Source organism: Rhinopithecus roxellana, chromosome 11 (genome assembly GCF_007565055.1).
Source record: "Rhinopithecus roxellana isolate Shanxi Qingling chromosome 11, ASM756505v1, whole genome shotgun sequence".
In the NCBI taxonomy this organism is placed as follows: domain Eukaryota; kingdom Metazoa; phylum Chordata; class Mammalia; order Primates; family Cercopithecidae; genus Rhinopithecus; species Rhinopithecus roxellana.
In genome coordinates, this window is record NC_044559.1 from 132299345 (window position 1) to 132317303 (window position 17959).

The 17959-nt window shown below is 38.8% G+C and overlaps 1 protein-coding gene and 1 non-coding gene across 2 annotated transcripts in view; both read left to right on the top strand.

The window, feature by feature from the left end:
• CFAP70 (cilia and flagella associated protein 70) overlaps window positions 1-17959 on the top strand; it is a 110384-nt gene that overhangs the window by 31677 nt on the left and 60748 nt on the right. Inside the window, exons 10-12 of the mRNA XM_030940829.1 lie at window positions 4491-4661; window positions 5221-5301; window positions 6906-6997. Coding sequence (XP_030796689.1) covers window positions 4491-4661; window positions 5221-5301; window positions 6906-6997 — 344 coding nt within the window. The remainder of the gene's footprint in view (window positions 1-4490; window positions 4662-5220; window positions 5302-6905; window positions 6998-17959) is intronic.
• On the top strand, window positions 15903-16003 carry LOC115900609. The gene has a single exon (XR_004060278.1). It is a non-coding gene; the product is annotated as a small nucleolar RNA U13 (small nucleolar RNA).

Genomic DNA, 17959 nt, shown 5'->3' on the forward strand with positions numbered 1-17959 from the left:
GAAATGAGGAATACTTGAAATGGTTAAATATAAGTTAATATAAAGGAGTTTAGAAATAGAGCTTTTTCATTTTTACTCTTAACTTCTTTAGAAGATATGATTGGATAAAGTATTTGTTATATTGTTGGGTTAACATATAGATTTAATTTATATGATAATAGCATAAAGGAAGGAGGATAGAATGGAGCTATAGTGGAGCAAAGTTTCAGTATTTTACCAGAATTAAGATAGTATTGGGCCGGGCGTGGTGGCTCAAGCCTGTAATCCCAGCACTTTGGGAGGCCGAGACGGGCAGATCACGAGGTCAGGAGATCAAGACCATCCTGGCTAACACGGTAAAACCCCGTCTCTGCTAAAAACTACAAAAAACTAGCCGGGCGAGGTGGCAGCGCCTGTAGTCCCAGCTACCCGGGAAGCTGAGGCAGGAGAATGGCGTGAACCCGGGAGGCGGAGCTTGCAAGTGAGCTGAGATCTGGCCACAGCATTCCAGCATGGGTGACAGAGCGAGACTCTGTCTCAAAAAAAAAAAAAAAAATAGTATTGATGTGAAATAGATTGTGATTAGTTAGGATGTATGTTGTAATCCGTAAGTAACCACTAAGAAAATTGTGTGTGTGTACATATGCATATGCACATATATATGTGTGTATGTCCATACATATTATATATACACACATATTTATATGTATATCATACATATATCTCAACAAAGGAATTAAGTGGGATATCACAAATATTTGTTTAACATAAGGTAGTTAAAGGAAGAACAGAACAACAAAAAACAGATGATATATAGAAAGCAAATAGCATGGAAAATAAAAATCTAAGTATTTCAACAATATTATTGTATGTAAGTGGTCTAAACACACCAATAAAAGGACAGAAATTATTGAATTGGATTTACAAAAAAATCAAGATTCAACTATGTACTGTTTAAAGTAGACACACCTTAGGTTCAAATACACAAAAGGTTGAAGTAAAAAGGTACAAAAGATATACTATGGAAACAGAAAGGGTGATAGCTGAGTAACTACAATAATACCAGACAAAATAGTTTTAAGACTAGAAATACATATTACTGAAGACAGAATGGATGTCACAATGATTAAAGCATCAATTCATTGGGAAGATAGGACAATTATAAGTGTATACACCCTTAGCAGTACAGCACAATCATCTCATAATACTTGAAGCAAAACCCAACAGAATTGAAAGGAGAAATAGGCAATTTGGCAATAGTATTTAGAAATTTCAGTATTCAGCTCTCAATACTGGAAAAGACAACTGTATAGAAAATCTGGCCAGGTGCAGTGGTTCAAGCCTGTAATCCCAGGACTTTAAAAGGCTGAAGTGGGTGGATTGCTTGAGCTCAGAAGTTGGAGACCAGCCTGGCAAAATGGCAAAACCTCATCTCTACAAAAAATAAAAAAAATTGGTTGGGTGTGTTGTTTGTGCATGCCTGTGGTCCCACTACTTGAGAGGCTGAGGTAGGTGGATCACTTGAGTCCAGCAGACAATCAAGGCTGCAGTGAGCTGTGATCATGCCACTGCACTCCACATTGAGTGACAAGAGTGAGACCCTGTCTTATAACAACAACAACAAAAAAGAATATCTTTGGTAAGTATAAACTTACCATAGAACCCAACAAATCATTTCTAGGAATTTCTAAGAGAAAAGAAAACCTGTATTCACACGAAGACATATATGTGAATGTTTATTGCAGCATTATTTATAATAGCTAAAAGCTCACAATAATACAAATGTCCACAGATAGTGAACAGATAAACAAAATGTGGTGTATCTATACAAGGGAATACTATTTTGCAGTGAAAAGGAATGAACTACTAATGATGTAAAATTCCCAAATCACTGAATCATGCACTTTAAGTGGGTACGTTGTATATATGTGAATGTCTCAATACAGCTGTATTTTTTTTTTTTTTTTTGAGATGGTGTCTCACTCTGTCACCCAGGCTAGAGTGCAGTGGTACCATCATAGCTCACTGCAGCCTCGAACTACTGGGTTCAAGTGATCCTTTGCCTTAGCCTTCTGAGTAACTGGGACTACAGGCATAGGCCACCACATCCAGCTAATTAAAACAAAAATTTTTTTTTTTTTTTTTGTAGAGACAGAGTCTCATTGTGTTGCCCAGGCTGGTATCAAACTCCTGGGCTCAAGCAATCTCCTGCCTCGGCCTCCCAAAGTGCTGGGATTACAGGTGTGAGCCACCATGCCCGACCTGTTTTTTTTAAAAAGTAGTAAACTTGGGCTAGGTGTGGTGGCTCACACCTGTAATCCCAGCACTTTGGGAGGGCTAGGTGGGCAGATCATTGAGGCCAGGAGTTTGAGACAAGCCTGGGCAACATGGTGAGACCCCATCTTTACAAAAAATACAAAAATTAGCTGGGGTGGTGGCATGTGCCTGTAGTCCCAGCTACTCAGGAGGCTGAGGTGAGCTAATGGCTTGAGCCCAGAAGGCAGAGGTTGCAGTGAGCTGTGATTGTGCCACTGCACTCCAGTCTAGGTAACAGAGTGAGACTCTATCTCAAATAAATAACTAAAATAAAAAATAAAAAAATAATGAACCAACTGACACATGCTATAGCATGGATGAACCTCAAAAACATGCTAAGTAAAAGAAGGCAGATGCAAAAGACTATGTATTGTATGATACCACTTATATGAAATACTCTTTTTATAGAACATACCCCAGAGATGTTAAAATTTGAGAAAGCTTATGTCTTTGAATCTATGAAATACAGTATTTATCACAGAGGTGTCAGGATTGTGAGTGATTTTTAGTATTTACAATTAATATTGTTGGATTGTTTTCAAACAGCTTTATTGAGGTATAATTGAACTGCATATATTTAAATTGTACAATATTAAAGTTTTGACATATCTGTGCATCTGTGAAACTATCACAACAATCAAGATAATGAACATACACACATTACTTCCCAAAGTTTTTTGTGTCTTCTATTATTCCTTTGCCCACCTCTGTCTACCCCTCCCATCTCGCCTGGCCTCCTTCGGTCTGGTTCTTTTTGTTCAACATAAATTATTTTGAGAATCATCCATGTTGTTTAATTTAAAAATTGTTTATTTCAAAAAAGAATTTTTAGGGAAAAATTGTTGTAAAATCCTTTTCTGGTGATTTGTCTATAGTTTGAATTTTTCCATGCAAAGAGTTTGCTTTGAACTTTAAACTTGCCGTATCCTTCCAATTATAACTGATAGGGCAGCGGTAACTAAATAGATACTATTTCTTGTATAGAAGTGAATTCAACCTGTTAATGTTAATTTAATTTTAATTTTTTTTCTTTTTTTGAGACAGAGTCTCGCCCTATTGCCCAGGCTGCTGTGTAGTGCACCATCTCAGGTCACTGCAGCCTCCACCTCCTGGGTTCAAGTGATTCTCCTGCCTCAGCCTTCCCAGTAGCTGGGATTACAGGTGCATGCCACCACACCCAGCTCATTTTTATATTTTTAGTAGAGACAGGGTTTCACCATGTTGGGTAGGCTGGTCTTGAACTTCTGGTCTCAAATGATCCGCCTGCCTTGGCCTCCTAAAGTGCTGGGATTACAGGTGTGAGCCACTGCACCTGGCCTTTTTTTTTTTTTTTTTTTTTTTTTTTTTTTTTTTTTTTTGAGACACAGTCTTGCTCTGTAGCCTGGGCTGGAATGCAGTGGTGCAGTCATGGCTCACTGTAGCCTTGACTGCTCGGGTTCAAGTGATTCTCCTACCTCAGCCACCCTAGTAGCTAGGACTACCAGGCATGTGCCACCATACCTCGCTGATTTTTTTATTTTTTATTTTTTATTTTTATTTTTTTGAGAGAGTCTTGCTCTGTTCACACCATTCTTCTGCCTCAGCCTCCCTAGTAGCTGGCACTACAGGCACCCATCACCACGCCTGGCTAATGTTTTGTATTTTTAGTAGAGACGGGGTTTCATCATGTTAGCCAGGATAGTCTCGATCTCCTGACCTTATAATCCACCTGCCTTGGCCTCCCAAAGTGCTGAGATTATAGGCGTGAGCCACCATGCCCGGCCCACCTCGCTGATTTTTTTGTTTTGTTTTTAGTAGAGATGAAGTCTATTTTACCCAGGCTGGTCTTGAACTCATTATCTCACACAATCCTCTTGCCAAAGTGCTGGGATTACAGGTGTGAGCCACCATGTCCATCCTAGTTTGAAATTCTGTGTCAAAGATTAAAAGCATTCTGATTACAAGAGTTATGAGATGCCAGAATCAAGCCAGGTCGTAAGGTCTCCTCTAAATCCTTTAAATGCTAGAGTAGGCAACTAACTTTCTGTGGTGTTTTTACCTGTTCTAGAAGGAGGGAAATACAATGAAGTCTTTCAAGTCCCTTCTTTCTCTCTGATGTTAAATGTTGAAATTGTTTGGAAAACTAAATGGTAAAAAAATAATGTGTACTTCTTTCAAGTTTGTCTCATGTATTGCTTTTTTTGTTCGTTTTTCAGACCAAATGTTTACTGAGCTTTTTCCGGGATATTGGCCATCACTTGATTCATAATAATAAAATAGGAGGAATTAATTCTCTGCTGTCCAAGCAAGCTGTTTCTAAGAATCTGAAAGAAGATAAACCAGTGAAAGAAAAGGACATAGATGGAAGGCCTAGGCCTGGGGATGTGGTAGGTTGTTGAGAAGGTGATGATTTTGCCTGTTAGATTACATTCCAGAGACTTCACTGATTACTCACTTGGTGACTTGTATCAATATTAGTTTGCTTTTTTTTTTAAATTTTACTTTAAGTTCTGGGATACATGTGCAGAATGTGCAGGTTTGTTACATAGGTATACATGTACCATGGTGGTTTGCTGCACCCATCAATCCGCCATCTAGGTTTTAAGCCCCGCATGTATTAGGTATTTGTCCTTAATGCTCTCCCTTCCCCTTGGCGCTCACTCCTGACAGGCCCGGGTTTGTGATGTTCCCCTCCCTGTGTCCATGTGTTTTCATGGTTCAACTCCCACTTATAAGTGAGAACATGCGGTGTTTGGTTTTCTGTTCCTGTGTTAGTTGCTGAGAATGATAGTTTCCAGCTTCATCCATCCCTGCAAAGGACAATAACTCATTCTTTTTTATGGCTGCAGTTAGTTTGCATTTTGATGCAATGTAGAGATCATTGTTCTTGTCACTATGAAGACCATGTAGGAATTCAATTTTTGAAGTGTGTTCATTTTCTTTCAGCAGGCATCTAGTATAAAATCTCAGAGCTCAGATACTCCTTTGGAAGGTGAACCCCCTCTAAGTCACAATCCTGAAGGACAGGTAATTGTGCATAAAGTTTGGAAAATTAAGTTTAAGTTAACCAGACCTTTATTAAGCAAGGCATTTTCAGTGGAAAATGCTCGGACAGGATGTTAGTTATCATTCTATATTTGCCCATGACTAGTTGTCTGTGACTATGGGCAAATTTCTTTGTCTTGTTGACACTCTGTAAAATGAACTGGTGCCAGGTTAATTTTAAGGTCCTTTCCAGCATTAAAATATTATATCTTTTATTAATTCTACTATGTTAAACATTATAAGGGATGCAGAGATGCATCTTCTGCAGCATTTATTCATCTGCCTTCAGGAAACTCAGCATCTGGTAGGAGAAACAGACTGGTATATGGTATATAATTTTGATAACCATAGTATATAATTTTGATAAGTGCTGTAATAGAGGTACAAATAAAAGTTCTGTGTGGGCTCTGAGGAGGCAAATATTGGGATGGGGAAGTCTAAGGGAAGGCTTCATACTAAGTCTAAGGGAAGGTTCCATACTGAGTAGTGAAAGATGAAGAGACCTGTTTGCTATAAGAAGATAGAGGGAGAGGCATTTCAGAGACAGGGAACAGCTTGAGAGAGAACAACACGGAGAATTTGCGAGAGCAGAATTTAGGGTGTGTCAGTTAATTACAGTGTATGGTGTATAGATAAATTAAAGGAAAGATTCTATAAAGAGTTAGGAAAGAAGAAAGAGGCTGAATCAGGTAATGGAAAGACTTGAAAGGCTTATTTAAAAGTTTGGACTTTATTGTATAGCTGATGACAGATTATTGAACCTCTTCTAGGAGATTCACATCCAAGGTTTTAAAGTCAGATAGAAATAAGACCTCATGTGTGTTTCAGGTCAGAATTCTTGCAAGGGTATGAAAAAAAGAGATTGAAGGTGGGGTAGAGCTGCAGGCTTTTCTTGTAGTATAGATGAGTGTTGATGACAGTTTTTTTTAGGGCAGGGGTTGCAGTAAAGAAATTCAGAAACCTGCAGAGGCAAGGAGATTGCAATTGGGAAGCTTTGGGGGTATTGATGAGAAAAGTTAAGGATAACTCAGGTTGCAAGCCTCACTTTCTGGAAGGATGACAACACCATTGAGAGAAAAATCAAGAGAGATTGACATTGGGGAAATAATAAATTCAATTTTGGACATGTATTTAGGATGCTGGCAAAAATCTGGGTAGAGCTGTCCAGCAGTTGGGGTTGGTAGATGGTAGTGATGAGACTGTGAGTGGGAATGTAAGAAGTTTATGAAGAGAATTTTTCTTCAGGACCCACCTGAAAGAAGGTCGCTGGAAGAAAGAATGGCATTCACTTAAAACAGTTCCTGGGAAAGTATTGAGAACAAGTTATACAGGGCTGAAGCCCTGTTACGCTGTAGAAGCTTCCAAGAATAAAATTGAAAATCCTTTCCTCTAAGAGATAACCACTGTTGCTCTATTTCTTTCCAGTTATTTTTCTATGTGAAAAGTATTTTAACAGTTGAGATCACACTGTATATGTAGTTATATATGCAGTTTTCTCACTTATTATATTGTGAGCATCATCTTATGTTACTAAATTTTTCATAAATATATTTTTTTCTGGAAATAAGAAAACAATGTCTTTACAGCAATATGTAGAAGCAAGGACATACATTGTGTTGGAAATTCAGCTGGACAAAGCTTTGGTTCCAAAGCGAATGCCAGAGGAGCTAGCCAGAAGGTTTGTAGCTATGGTGCTTATACTAGTTTTGTACAATTTGGGTGTAAATAAGAGAAAGTCAGATTGTCCCCATGATTGTAATTTCCCTTGGGCTAAGCAGGAGTTATCTGGTTTTTTTCTAGATGAAGTTTTTGTTGTTGTTATTGTTGTTACCTTATCACAAAAGCATTGCATACTAATTATAAAAATTTTTAGGAAGCTGGGTACGGTGGCTCATGCCTGTAATCCTAGCTCTTTGGAAGGCCGAGGCGGGGAGATTGCCTGAGCTCAGGAGTTTGAGACCAGCCTGGGCAACACGGTGAAACCCCGTCTCTACTAAAATACAAAAAATTAGCTGGGCATGGCAGCATGCACCTGTAATCCCAGCTACTCGGGAGGCTGAGGTAGGAGAATTGTTTGAACCTGGGGGGCGGAGTTTGCAGTGAGCCAAGATTGCGCCACTGCACTCTGACCTGGGAGACAGAGAAAGACTCTGTCTCCAAAAAAAAAAAAAAAAAAAAAAAATTTCTAGGAAATACGAATGAACAAGAAAGTGTATAAAGATACCCAAGGCCAGGTGTGGTAGCTCATTCATGTAATCCCAGCACTCTGAAAGGCCAAGGCGAGAGGATCACTTGAGCCCAGAGGTTTGAGACCAGCTTGGGCAACATAGTGAGACCCCAACTCTATAAAAAATTGTAATAATTAAATTAAAATTTTAAAAAATTAAAAAATAAAAACATCCAGATCTCTACTCACCTAGTGATAACTGCTTTGAACACCTTGGTGTTATCCTTCTGGAGTTATTTTAAAGCCCCCTCTATTACACATACATAAACACACACATGCATGTTACATATACATATATGTAATTTTAAAAAACTGTTTATATTGTAGCATAGTGTTTTGCTTGTGTGTTACTAGGAAACTGTGCATTCATCTGGGTTATTCAACTTGTTGGCGAACAATTGTTCATAGTATTCTCTAATACTCCTTTATATACCTCTAAAATTGGTAGTAATGTTTCCACTTTCATGTCTTCTCTCTTAGTCAGTCTTGCTAAAAGTTTGTCAATCTTGTTGATCTTTCTGAAAAACCAACTTTTAAAGCTTATTGATTTTCTTCATTATTTTTCTATCCTCTAATTCGTTTTTACTCTAATATTCATTCTTTCTTTTATTATGTCTTCTGCTAGCTTTGGGCATAGTGTGCCCCGCTTTTGCTAGTTCCTTAAGGTATACAGTTATGTCATTGATTTTGAGTTTTCTTCTTCTTTAGTGTATGTGTAGAGAACTATATATTTCCCTCTGAGCACTGCTTTCACTGCATTTCATAACTTTTTATTTGGTTTTTGTTTTCATTTGTCTAAAGGACTTTATTTTTTTTTAATTTCCCTCGTGGTTTCTTCTTTGAACCATTGGTTGAGTGTGTTGCTTAAATTTTCTTATTTCAGTTATTAAATATTCTTATTTTCTTAATTTTAAGTCTTCTGTTACTCAATTTTAGTTTTATTTCATTGTGATCAGAAAATATGCTTCATATGATTTCAATCTTTTTATTTTTTTTGAGACAGAGTTTCACTCTTGTTGCCCAGGCTGGAGTGCAATGGTGTGATCTCAGCTCGTGGCAACCTCTGCCTCCTGGGTTCAAGTGATTCTCCTGCCTCAGTCTCCTGAGTAACTAGGATTACAGGCATGTGCCATCACACCTGGCTGATTTTGTATTTTTAATAGAGATGGGGTTTCTCCATATTGGTCAGGCTGGTCTCAAACTCCCGACCTCAGGTGATCTGCCCGCTTTGGCCTCCCAAATTGCTGGAATTACAAGCATGAACCATCATGCTCAGCCATGATTTCAATCTTTTAAAATTTATTGATACTTGTTTTGTGGCCTGACATATGGTATACCCTGCAGAATGTTCTATGTGCACTTGAGAAGAATGTGTAATCTGTTGTTATTGAGTGGAATGTTCTCTATATGTCTGTTAGATCTAATTGGTTTATAGGGTTGTTCAAATCCCTTCTTTTTGTCTTCCTGTCTTTTCTCTTCTCTTCTCTTCTCTTTTGTCTCACTCTGTCACCCAGGCTGGAGTGCAGTGGCATGATCTCAGCTCACTGCAACCTCTGCCTCCCAGGTTCAAGCAATTCTCCTGCCTCAGCCTCCCAAGCAGCTGGGATTATAGGAGCACACTGCTGTACCCAGCTTTTTTTTTTTTTTTTTTTTTTTTTGTATTTTAGTAGAGATGGAGTTTCACTATGTTGCCCAGGCTGGTCTCGAACCCCTTAGCTCAGGCAATCTGCCTGCCTCAGCCTCCCAAAGTGCTAGGATTACAAGCATGAATCATCATGCCCGGCTTAAATCATTTTTTTTTTTATTAATCTCCTGTCTGGTTGTTTTATCCATTATTGAAAGTAGAGTGTTGAAGTCTCTATTATTGTAGGACTATCAGTTTCTCCCTTCAATTCTGTCAGTTTTTGCTTTATAAATTTTGGGGTTCTGTTGTATATATTTATAAATGTTGTATTTTATTGTTACATTGAACATTTTGTCAATATTTAACGTCCTTATTTGTCTCTTGTACCTTCTTTTTATTTGTGGTTTATTTTGTCTGACAATAATATAGCTATCTCAGCTCTTTTTTACTATTTGTATGGAATATCTGATTTTATCCTTCCTTTGACTTCCTTCTGTCCTTATATCTAAAGGGAGTATCTTGTAGACAGCAGATAGATGGATTCTGTGTGAGTTTTTCTAATCTAATCTGCCAGTGTCTGCTTTTTAATAGGAAAGTTTAATCCATTTACATTTAATGTGATTACTGATAAAGGATTTACTTTTGCCATTTATCTGTTTGTTGTCTGCATGTCTTTTTTGTTGTTGTTGTTCTTTAGTGCCTTTATTGCTGCCTTTTTATATTTAGCTGATTTTTTGCAGTATACCATTTGGATTTCCCTCTTCTTTCCTTTTCTGTATATATTTTTTAGTTGTCGTCTTAGTGGTTAACTTGGAGACAACAATTAGCATCTTAAACCTGTAACAGCTTAGTTTGAATACAAACTTCATTTCAGTACTGTACACTCTGCTCCTATACATCTCCTATCCCTCCCCTGTTACATTGTTACTGTCACAGATTACATATTTATCTATTGTGTGCCTCTTAATATAGACTTACCATTATTATTTTATGCATTAGTCATCAAAAAAGAAGAGAAAGAGGAGTTACAAGTTGAAAGTACATTAATACTGGCTTTCATATTTACATTTACTAGTGTTCTTTATTTCTTCATCTGGCTTCAGGTTAGTGACTAGTGTCTTGTCATTTCAGCCTGAAGGACTCCCTTTAGCATTCCCTATGAGGAAGGTCCTGTTATCAATTGTCTTAATTTTGTTAACCTGGGATTGTCTTAATGTCTTCTTCACTTTTGAAGGATAATTTACTGGATATAGAATTCTTTTACCTTTTTTTCTGTAATTTTTGTAGAGACATAGTCTCACTGTGTTTCCCAGGCTGGTCTCAATCTCCTGGCCTCGAGTGGTCATTACTTCTCAGTCTCCCAAAGTGCTGGGATTATAGGCATGAGACACTTGGATTTAGAATTCTTAGTTATCAGGCCGGGTGCGGTGGCTCAAGCCTGTAATCCCAGCACTTTGGGAGGCCGAGACGGGCAGATCACGAGGTCAGGAGATCGAGACCATCCTGGCCAAAACGGTGAAACCCCGTCTCTACTAAAAAAATACAAAACCTAGCCGGGCGAGGTGGCGGGCGCCTGTAGACCCAGCTACTCGGGAGGCTGAGGCAGGAGAATGGCATGAATCCAGGAGGCGGAGCTTGCAGTGAGCTGAGATCCGGCCACTGCACTCCAGCCTGGGCGACAGAGCGAGACTCCGTCTCAAAAAAAAAAGAATTCTTAGTTATTAGTTTATTTTTTTCTTTCAGACTTTAAATATGTCATCTCAGTGACTTCTGGCCTCCATGATTTTGATAAGAAATCAGCTGTTAATCTTATTGAGGATCACTTGTATGTGACAAGTCACACTTCTCTTGCTGTTTTTGATATTTTTTCTTTGTCTTTGTGTTTCGACAATTTGACTATGGTGTGTTTTAGTGTGGATATATGAATTTTTCATGCTTGGAGTTTATTAAGTTTCTTGGATGTGTTGATTCATGTCTTTCACCACATTTGGGAAGTTTTGGGCCATTATTTCTTCAAAATTATTTCTTCCCCCTTTCTTCTCTAGAAAGGGGGAAGTTTCTTTCAGAACTTCCAAAATGTGTATGCTGGTCAGCTTGATGGCATCCTATAGGTCTTAAATTTTGTTCACTTTTCTTCATTCTTTTTCTTTCTGTTCCTCAGACTGAATTATTTCAATTGTTTTGTCTTCAGGTTTACTGATTCTTTCTTCTGCCTGATCAAATGTGCTGTTGAACCCTTTAGTGAATTTTTTATTCCAAATATTGTACTCTTCAGCTCTAGACTTCTTGTTTTTTAAAAAAAAATTTCTATTTCTACTGATACTCTAATTTTGTTCATACATTGCTTTCCTTTTTTCTCTTTGTTTTCTCCATGGCTTCCTTGAGCTTTTTGAGTGTGTATAGGAAAGTCGATTTAATGTATTTGTGTAGTAAGTTTGATGGCTGGGCTTCTTTAGGGAGAATTACTATAGTTTTTTCTTGGAAAGAGTCATACTTTTATTTATTTGTACTATTTGTATTTTATCATTGTTGAAGACTGGACATGTGGATACTATCATATGGGAATTTTGGAAATCAAACTTTTCCCTTCATTAGGTTTGGCTGCTTTTTACTGTTTAAGGTATAACTTGTGTTTAGCCAGTGTTTTGGCAGATTTCCTTGAATGCCAGGATCTAAATACAAACAAAAACAAAACAAAAAATTTTTTCTGCCAATCTTTACAGATGGCTCTGTGCTGAGGCATTCTTTTAACACTTAACCAGGCCATTTATATTTCTGCCTCAGCCTTTACTTCCTGCTTATACTGAACCTGTAGATCAATCAGTGGTGAAAGCATAGGGTCTTCTCTGGTCAGCTTTAAGCATGCATCCTATCCTGGGCATACATGTGGCTTTCTGAATTTCCCAGTACACACAAGTACTTTTGAATGTTCTAATTTCCAAAGAAACTCTCCAGCTTTTCTTCTCAGGCTTTAGGTGGTCTATTGTATGTCTCAACCATAATGCTTTGCCCCAAACAGCTGTGGGGATTTGATAACCTTACAATGTTTTTGAACAATACTTTTCTACCCCGTGTAGGTTTCAGTACTTTTCCACACTGAGTTAGGAGAAACAGAGATGAGTGCCTTGCACCAGTCCCTCAGGCAGTCCCAGAAAAGTTAGAACAAACATAGTAATTTGAGAATAAGGTCTTCTCTGCTCCCTCCAGAATCAGGGACCAGTGTGCCACACTAGAAATCCAGGCTGCCACCTTTGAGAGTGCTGCTGAGCTGGGGATGCAGTGTGCAGTGGGGTGAGAGCAAGTAAAAATGTCACAAAGCTTTCCTGCTGATTTAGAATTGCCTTTTTCTGGATTCAGCATTCTCTTCGTTGCTGTAAACCTTTTTTTTCCAACATTCTAACAAGTTGGTTCTGACAGTTTCAGTTTCTCATGTTTTTTTTTTTTATTAAGTTTATCTGGAGGGGTGGGAGTTTAGAGTTACCTGCCCTGTCATTTTGCTGACATCTAGACTTTACCTCTTGATGTGAGGAGCATTATACTCAGAGAAAGATGCAAGGAAATAGCGGCTTCTACCTTGGAGACTATTTATTACATGTATTTTTAAGACTTTAGATAAATATCCTCAAATTGCCTTCCAAAAAATTTACAGTTCTATAAGTGATATATGAGACTACTGTTTCTTCACATATTCACAATACTTTTTTATTTTTGCTATTTTGATGGGGAGAAAAGTTTCTCATTTTAATTTTAATCCACATTGTAATTGTGTAGTGAAACATTTTTACACATAATTATTAATAATTTGGAAGTTTGTTTTGAGAATTACCTGCTTATAATGGAACATTCATCTTTTATACCTGAGAGTTCTTGAGTTTTTAAAAACTTTGCATTTATGGCCAGGCGCAGTGGCTCAAGCCTGTAATCCCAGCACTTTGGGAGGCCGAGACGGGCGGATCACGAGGTCAGGAGATCGAGACCATCCTGGCTAACACGGTGAAACCCCGTCTCTACTAAAAAAATACAAAAATCTAGCCGGGCGAGGTGGCGGGCGCCTGTAGTCCCAGCTACTCCAGAGGCTGAGGCAGGAGAATGGCCTAAACCCGGGAGGCGGAGCTTGCAGTGAGCTGAGATCCAGCCACTGCACTCCAGCCCGGGCGACAGAGCGAGACTCCGTCTCAAAAAAAAAAAAAAAAAACTTTGCATTTAGTCCCCTTCCAAAAATAATCTGATAATATTTACCGTAAATGACATACAAAATAAAACTGATAATCTAGAAATAGTCAAAAACTCAAAATGATGGAAAAGGAAGGCCGCATTAAATATAGCTCTCATAAATAAGCATCAAATCTGAGCTGTCCAACAAAAAGGGAAGCCCTGTAAGTTATATCATTCTAATCATAAAGGGAGAAGCACGTTAGTCACAAAAGAGACCACATTTATTCCTGGCATTAAATTCTAAAACAGGTTTCTAATTTGGGCTTTTACATAGGGGAGTACAGAGTGACAGTATAACAGTATCCTTAATGACAGTTTTACAACAAATGCAGAAGCAATTTTTATGACTTTTATATCCTGAAACTTTTTATCCATTTATAGTGTATAAAGTACTCTATATAGTACTTTAAAAACTGTGGTTTATCAATGTTTAAATGTTCTTGGACTTTTTTGTGAGAAACAGTTATTAGCAATAAGGTTTTTTTTGTCTGTAGGGAATTGGAAGGCATTTCTTCTCCAAGCTAGGCCAAGTGATAAAATTATAGAGCAAGAGCTAATTAGAATGGCAGCAATAGGTCAGGTGTGGTGGCTCACGCCTGTAATCCCAGCACTTTGGGAGGCCAAGGCAGGTGGATCATGAGGTCAAAAGATCGAGACCATCCTGGCTAACACAGTGAAACACCGTCTCTACTAAAAATACAAAAACATTAGCCAGGCCTGGTGGCGGGTGCGTGTAGTCCCAGCTACTCAGGAGGCTGAGGCAGGAGAATGGCATGAACCCAGGAGGCAAAGCTTGCAGTGAGCCAAGGTTGCACCACTGCACTCCAGCCTGGATGACAGAGGGAGACTCCATCTCAAAAAAAAAAAAAAAAAAAAAGAATGGCAACAATAGAAAATTGTACTTAGGCTGGCTACGGTGGCTCACACCTGTAATCCCAGCACTTTGGGAGGCTGAGGCAGGAAGATTGCTTGACCTCAGAAGTTTGAGACCAGCCTGGGGAACATAGCAAGACCTCATCTCTATTAAAAATAAAAAAATTAGTTGGGTGTGGTAGTGCACACCTATAGTCTGAGCTACCCAGTGGTGGGGGGCAGTGGGGGTGCTAAGGCAGGAAGATTGCTTGAGCCTAGAGACCCAGGCTGCAGTGAGCTATGATCATGTCACTGTACTCCAGCCTGAGCAACAGAGCGAGACCCTGTCTCAAAAAGAAAAAAAACGAAAAGAAAAAAGAAAATTATACTCAATGCTTATGAAAGATTATTTGCCTTTGGTTGTAGGCTGAGCCTGAGGCATGTTATACCAAACTGCTAAATCTATGTCACTGTATACGAATATACCTAAATTGCTGGATGCGGTGGCTCACGCCTGTAATCCCAGCACTTTGGGAGGCCAAGGTGGGTGGATTACGAGTTCAGGAGATTGAGACCACGGTGAAACCCCGTTTCTACTAAAAATACAAAAAATTAGCTGGGCGCAGTGGCGGGTGCCTGTAGGCCCAGCTACTCGGGAGGCTGAGGCAGGAGAATGGCATGAACCTGGGAGGCGGAGCTTGCAGTGAGCCAAGATCACGCCACTGCACTCCAATCTGGGCGACAGAGCAAGACTCGTCTAAAAAAAAAGAAAAAAAAAAAAGAATATGCCTAAATTTAAAGCAGTCTTCAACATATGAAAAGAAGCTCAACTGTTTCCATAATGAAATAAACTCAAATTAAAACTATGCTGAAGTACCTTTTTTTTAATTGCTGAAAATAAAAAAAAGCTTGATAATTTATTGTGTTTTTGTTGAGGATGTTTGGAAACAGGTCCTCTCATATAAGCTGGTGCGAGTATAAACTGGTAAAATTCCAGTGGAGGGCAATTTGGTAATGCTATCTAAATACAAATTCATGGATCTTTTAACTCTTTGATCAGGTAACTCACTTCTAATAATTTGTCTTCAGATAAATGTTGTTATCAAGGTCATCAATGATCACCACATTGTTAAATCCAGCAGTCTGTTTTTGGGGTCATTTTGATCTGTCATCAGCATTTAACTACCCAACCCTCCTTGAGGAACTTTCTTCACTTGGTTGTGAGGACACTATACTCTCCTGGCTTTATTCCTCCCTCCCTGGCCTTCTTTATCTCTCTAGCATCTAAATGTTGGAGTCCCCCAGAACTCAGTGCTTGAGCACCTTTTCTATCTATACTTACTTCCTTAGTTTCTGTCTAGTCTCACGGCTCTAAATGCTGTCGATACACTGATGGCTCCCACATTTATATTTCAAGCTGAACCTCTCCTAATTCTCACATACTCTCTGGTCCAAGCCATAGTAGTCCCTCATCTGGGACTTACATGTAAGGTGTAAGATGTATTTAGATGTAAGTTTCCTTACATCTACCATTCTACCCTTCAATTTCTTCTTTTTTATTTTCTAATGATAGCTTTATCGAGATATTATTCGCATACCATATACTTCTCTACCACCATCACCTTTTCTTTCATTTTGTTCACCCATTTAAAGTATCCAATTCTGATCCCTTTGTAGTTCATAAGCGTGATGATTGGGTGTTTATGCTCATGCATGAGCTGTGCCTCCCTCAAGCCTTGTGACATCATCATATTAGCTGTCTGATGTGAACTTAGAAAAATAAAAATAAAATAAAGTGTACAATTCAGTGGCTTTTAGTATACTCACAGAATTGTGTAGCCATTCCATAATCAGCTTTATAAATACTATCATTACCCCAAAAATTGAAATTCCATGTACCTTAGCAGTCATTCTCCTTTTCCTCTCGACCATTGTGCCAACTCCTCCACCCTGAACCCCCAAGCCTGAGCAGCCGTTTATCTGCTTTTTTTCTCTATCGATTTGCCAACTCTGGAGTCATACAATATGTGGTGATTGGCTTTTTTCATTTAATCTAATGTGGTTAAGGTTTATTCATATTGTGGCATATATTGATACTTAATTTCTTTATTACCAAATAATATTTCATTGTCAAAACAGGAGCAAAAGAGAGAGAGAGCAGGGAGGGAGTTGGGGGGGTGCCACACATTTTTAAATGACCAGATCTTGTAAGCACTTACTATCATGAAGACAGCACCAAGCCATGAGGCATCCACCTCCATGACCCAGACATCTCCCACCAGGCCCCACCTCCAACATTGGGGATTATAATTCAACATGGGATTTGGATGGGGACAAATACCCAAACTACATCAGTTGCTTCCTCATTTCCCTCAGGTCTTTACTCAGATGTTACCATCTCAGCGAGGCCTTCCTGGTGAAATATGCTCCTGCATTCCACCACTCTCAACCCCCAATAGAGTCTGTCTGCCTTCCTGCATTATTTTTCTCTATGGGACATATTACTAGCGTATTTATCTTGTTTGTTTATCTTATTTATTGTCTTTCTTTCCCTACTAGAGTGTAAGCTCCATGAGAGTTAAGAGTTTTTGTCTATTTTGTTTAATGCTCTATTCCCAAACCTAGAAAACTACCTGATGGACAGTAAGCACTCAGTATCTATTTTTCTTTTTTTCTTTTTTGGGAGACAGAGTCTTGCCCTGTGGTCCAGGCTGGAATGCACTAGTGCGATCTCAGCTCACTGTGGTCCAGGCTGGAATGCACTAGTGCGATCTCAGCTCACTGCAACTTCCGCCTCCCAGGTTCAAGAAATTCTCGAGTCTCAGCCTCCCGAGTACACCACTACACCCAGCTAATTTTTTGTATTTTAGTATAGACGAGATTTCAGGCTGGTCTCGAACTCCTAAGCTCAGGCAATCCACCCGCCTCGGCCTCTCAAAGGGCTAGGATTACAGGCGTGAGCCACCACGCCTGGCCTGTCAGTATCTATTTTGAATGAATGAATAACATTGTCTCTGGAGAGGAAACTAGGAGGCTGGGCAATAAGGTTGGAAGTAGATATTTTGCTATACAGTTTCATACCTTCTAAATTTTGAATAATATAAATAGATTACCTATTTAAATAAATAGAATTAATATTAGTAAGTATGAACAGAGGTATATCATTACATAGGACCTAGTAAGAAAAATAGATTTTGTGAGTTTAATTGTGGACTTCAAGGTAGTGTAATATATTTAGCAAGAACCTGAAACTAAAAGGGAGAAGAGCTATAACTTAATTCCTTCTAGGTTCTTGTAAGGGCTTCTGAAAATAGAAGGTAGAGGTTTTGGCATAAGTAGATTGACATTGACAAAATGTGGTTTTTTACTCATCTTAAGGTTTGATAGCATTATTGTAATTTAATGCAGTCCTATAAATTATGCCAAGAGTACACTTTTATTGTAGACGGGGAGGAAAGAAGAGGTTTTGTTTGCCTGTTCCACTCGGGTTTCCAAATCGTTCTGTTTTCAGAGATGCTACTGAGTGCCTCTAAAATGTTGATACCCATTTCTTTCCAAAACCCCAAACAGCCCTTGTATACCACAAGTTTTTAAATATGTAAGGGTAAAGCCAGAGCCCAAATTAACCAAAAATACAACTTAGATACTCCCTGAGTAGCTGCTTCCTGACCTCCCTCCTGTATGGTCCATAGCCATATACTTTGCTGTGGTTCACATCTAGG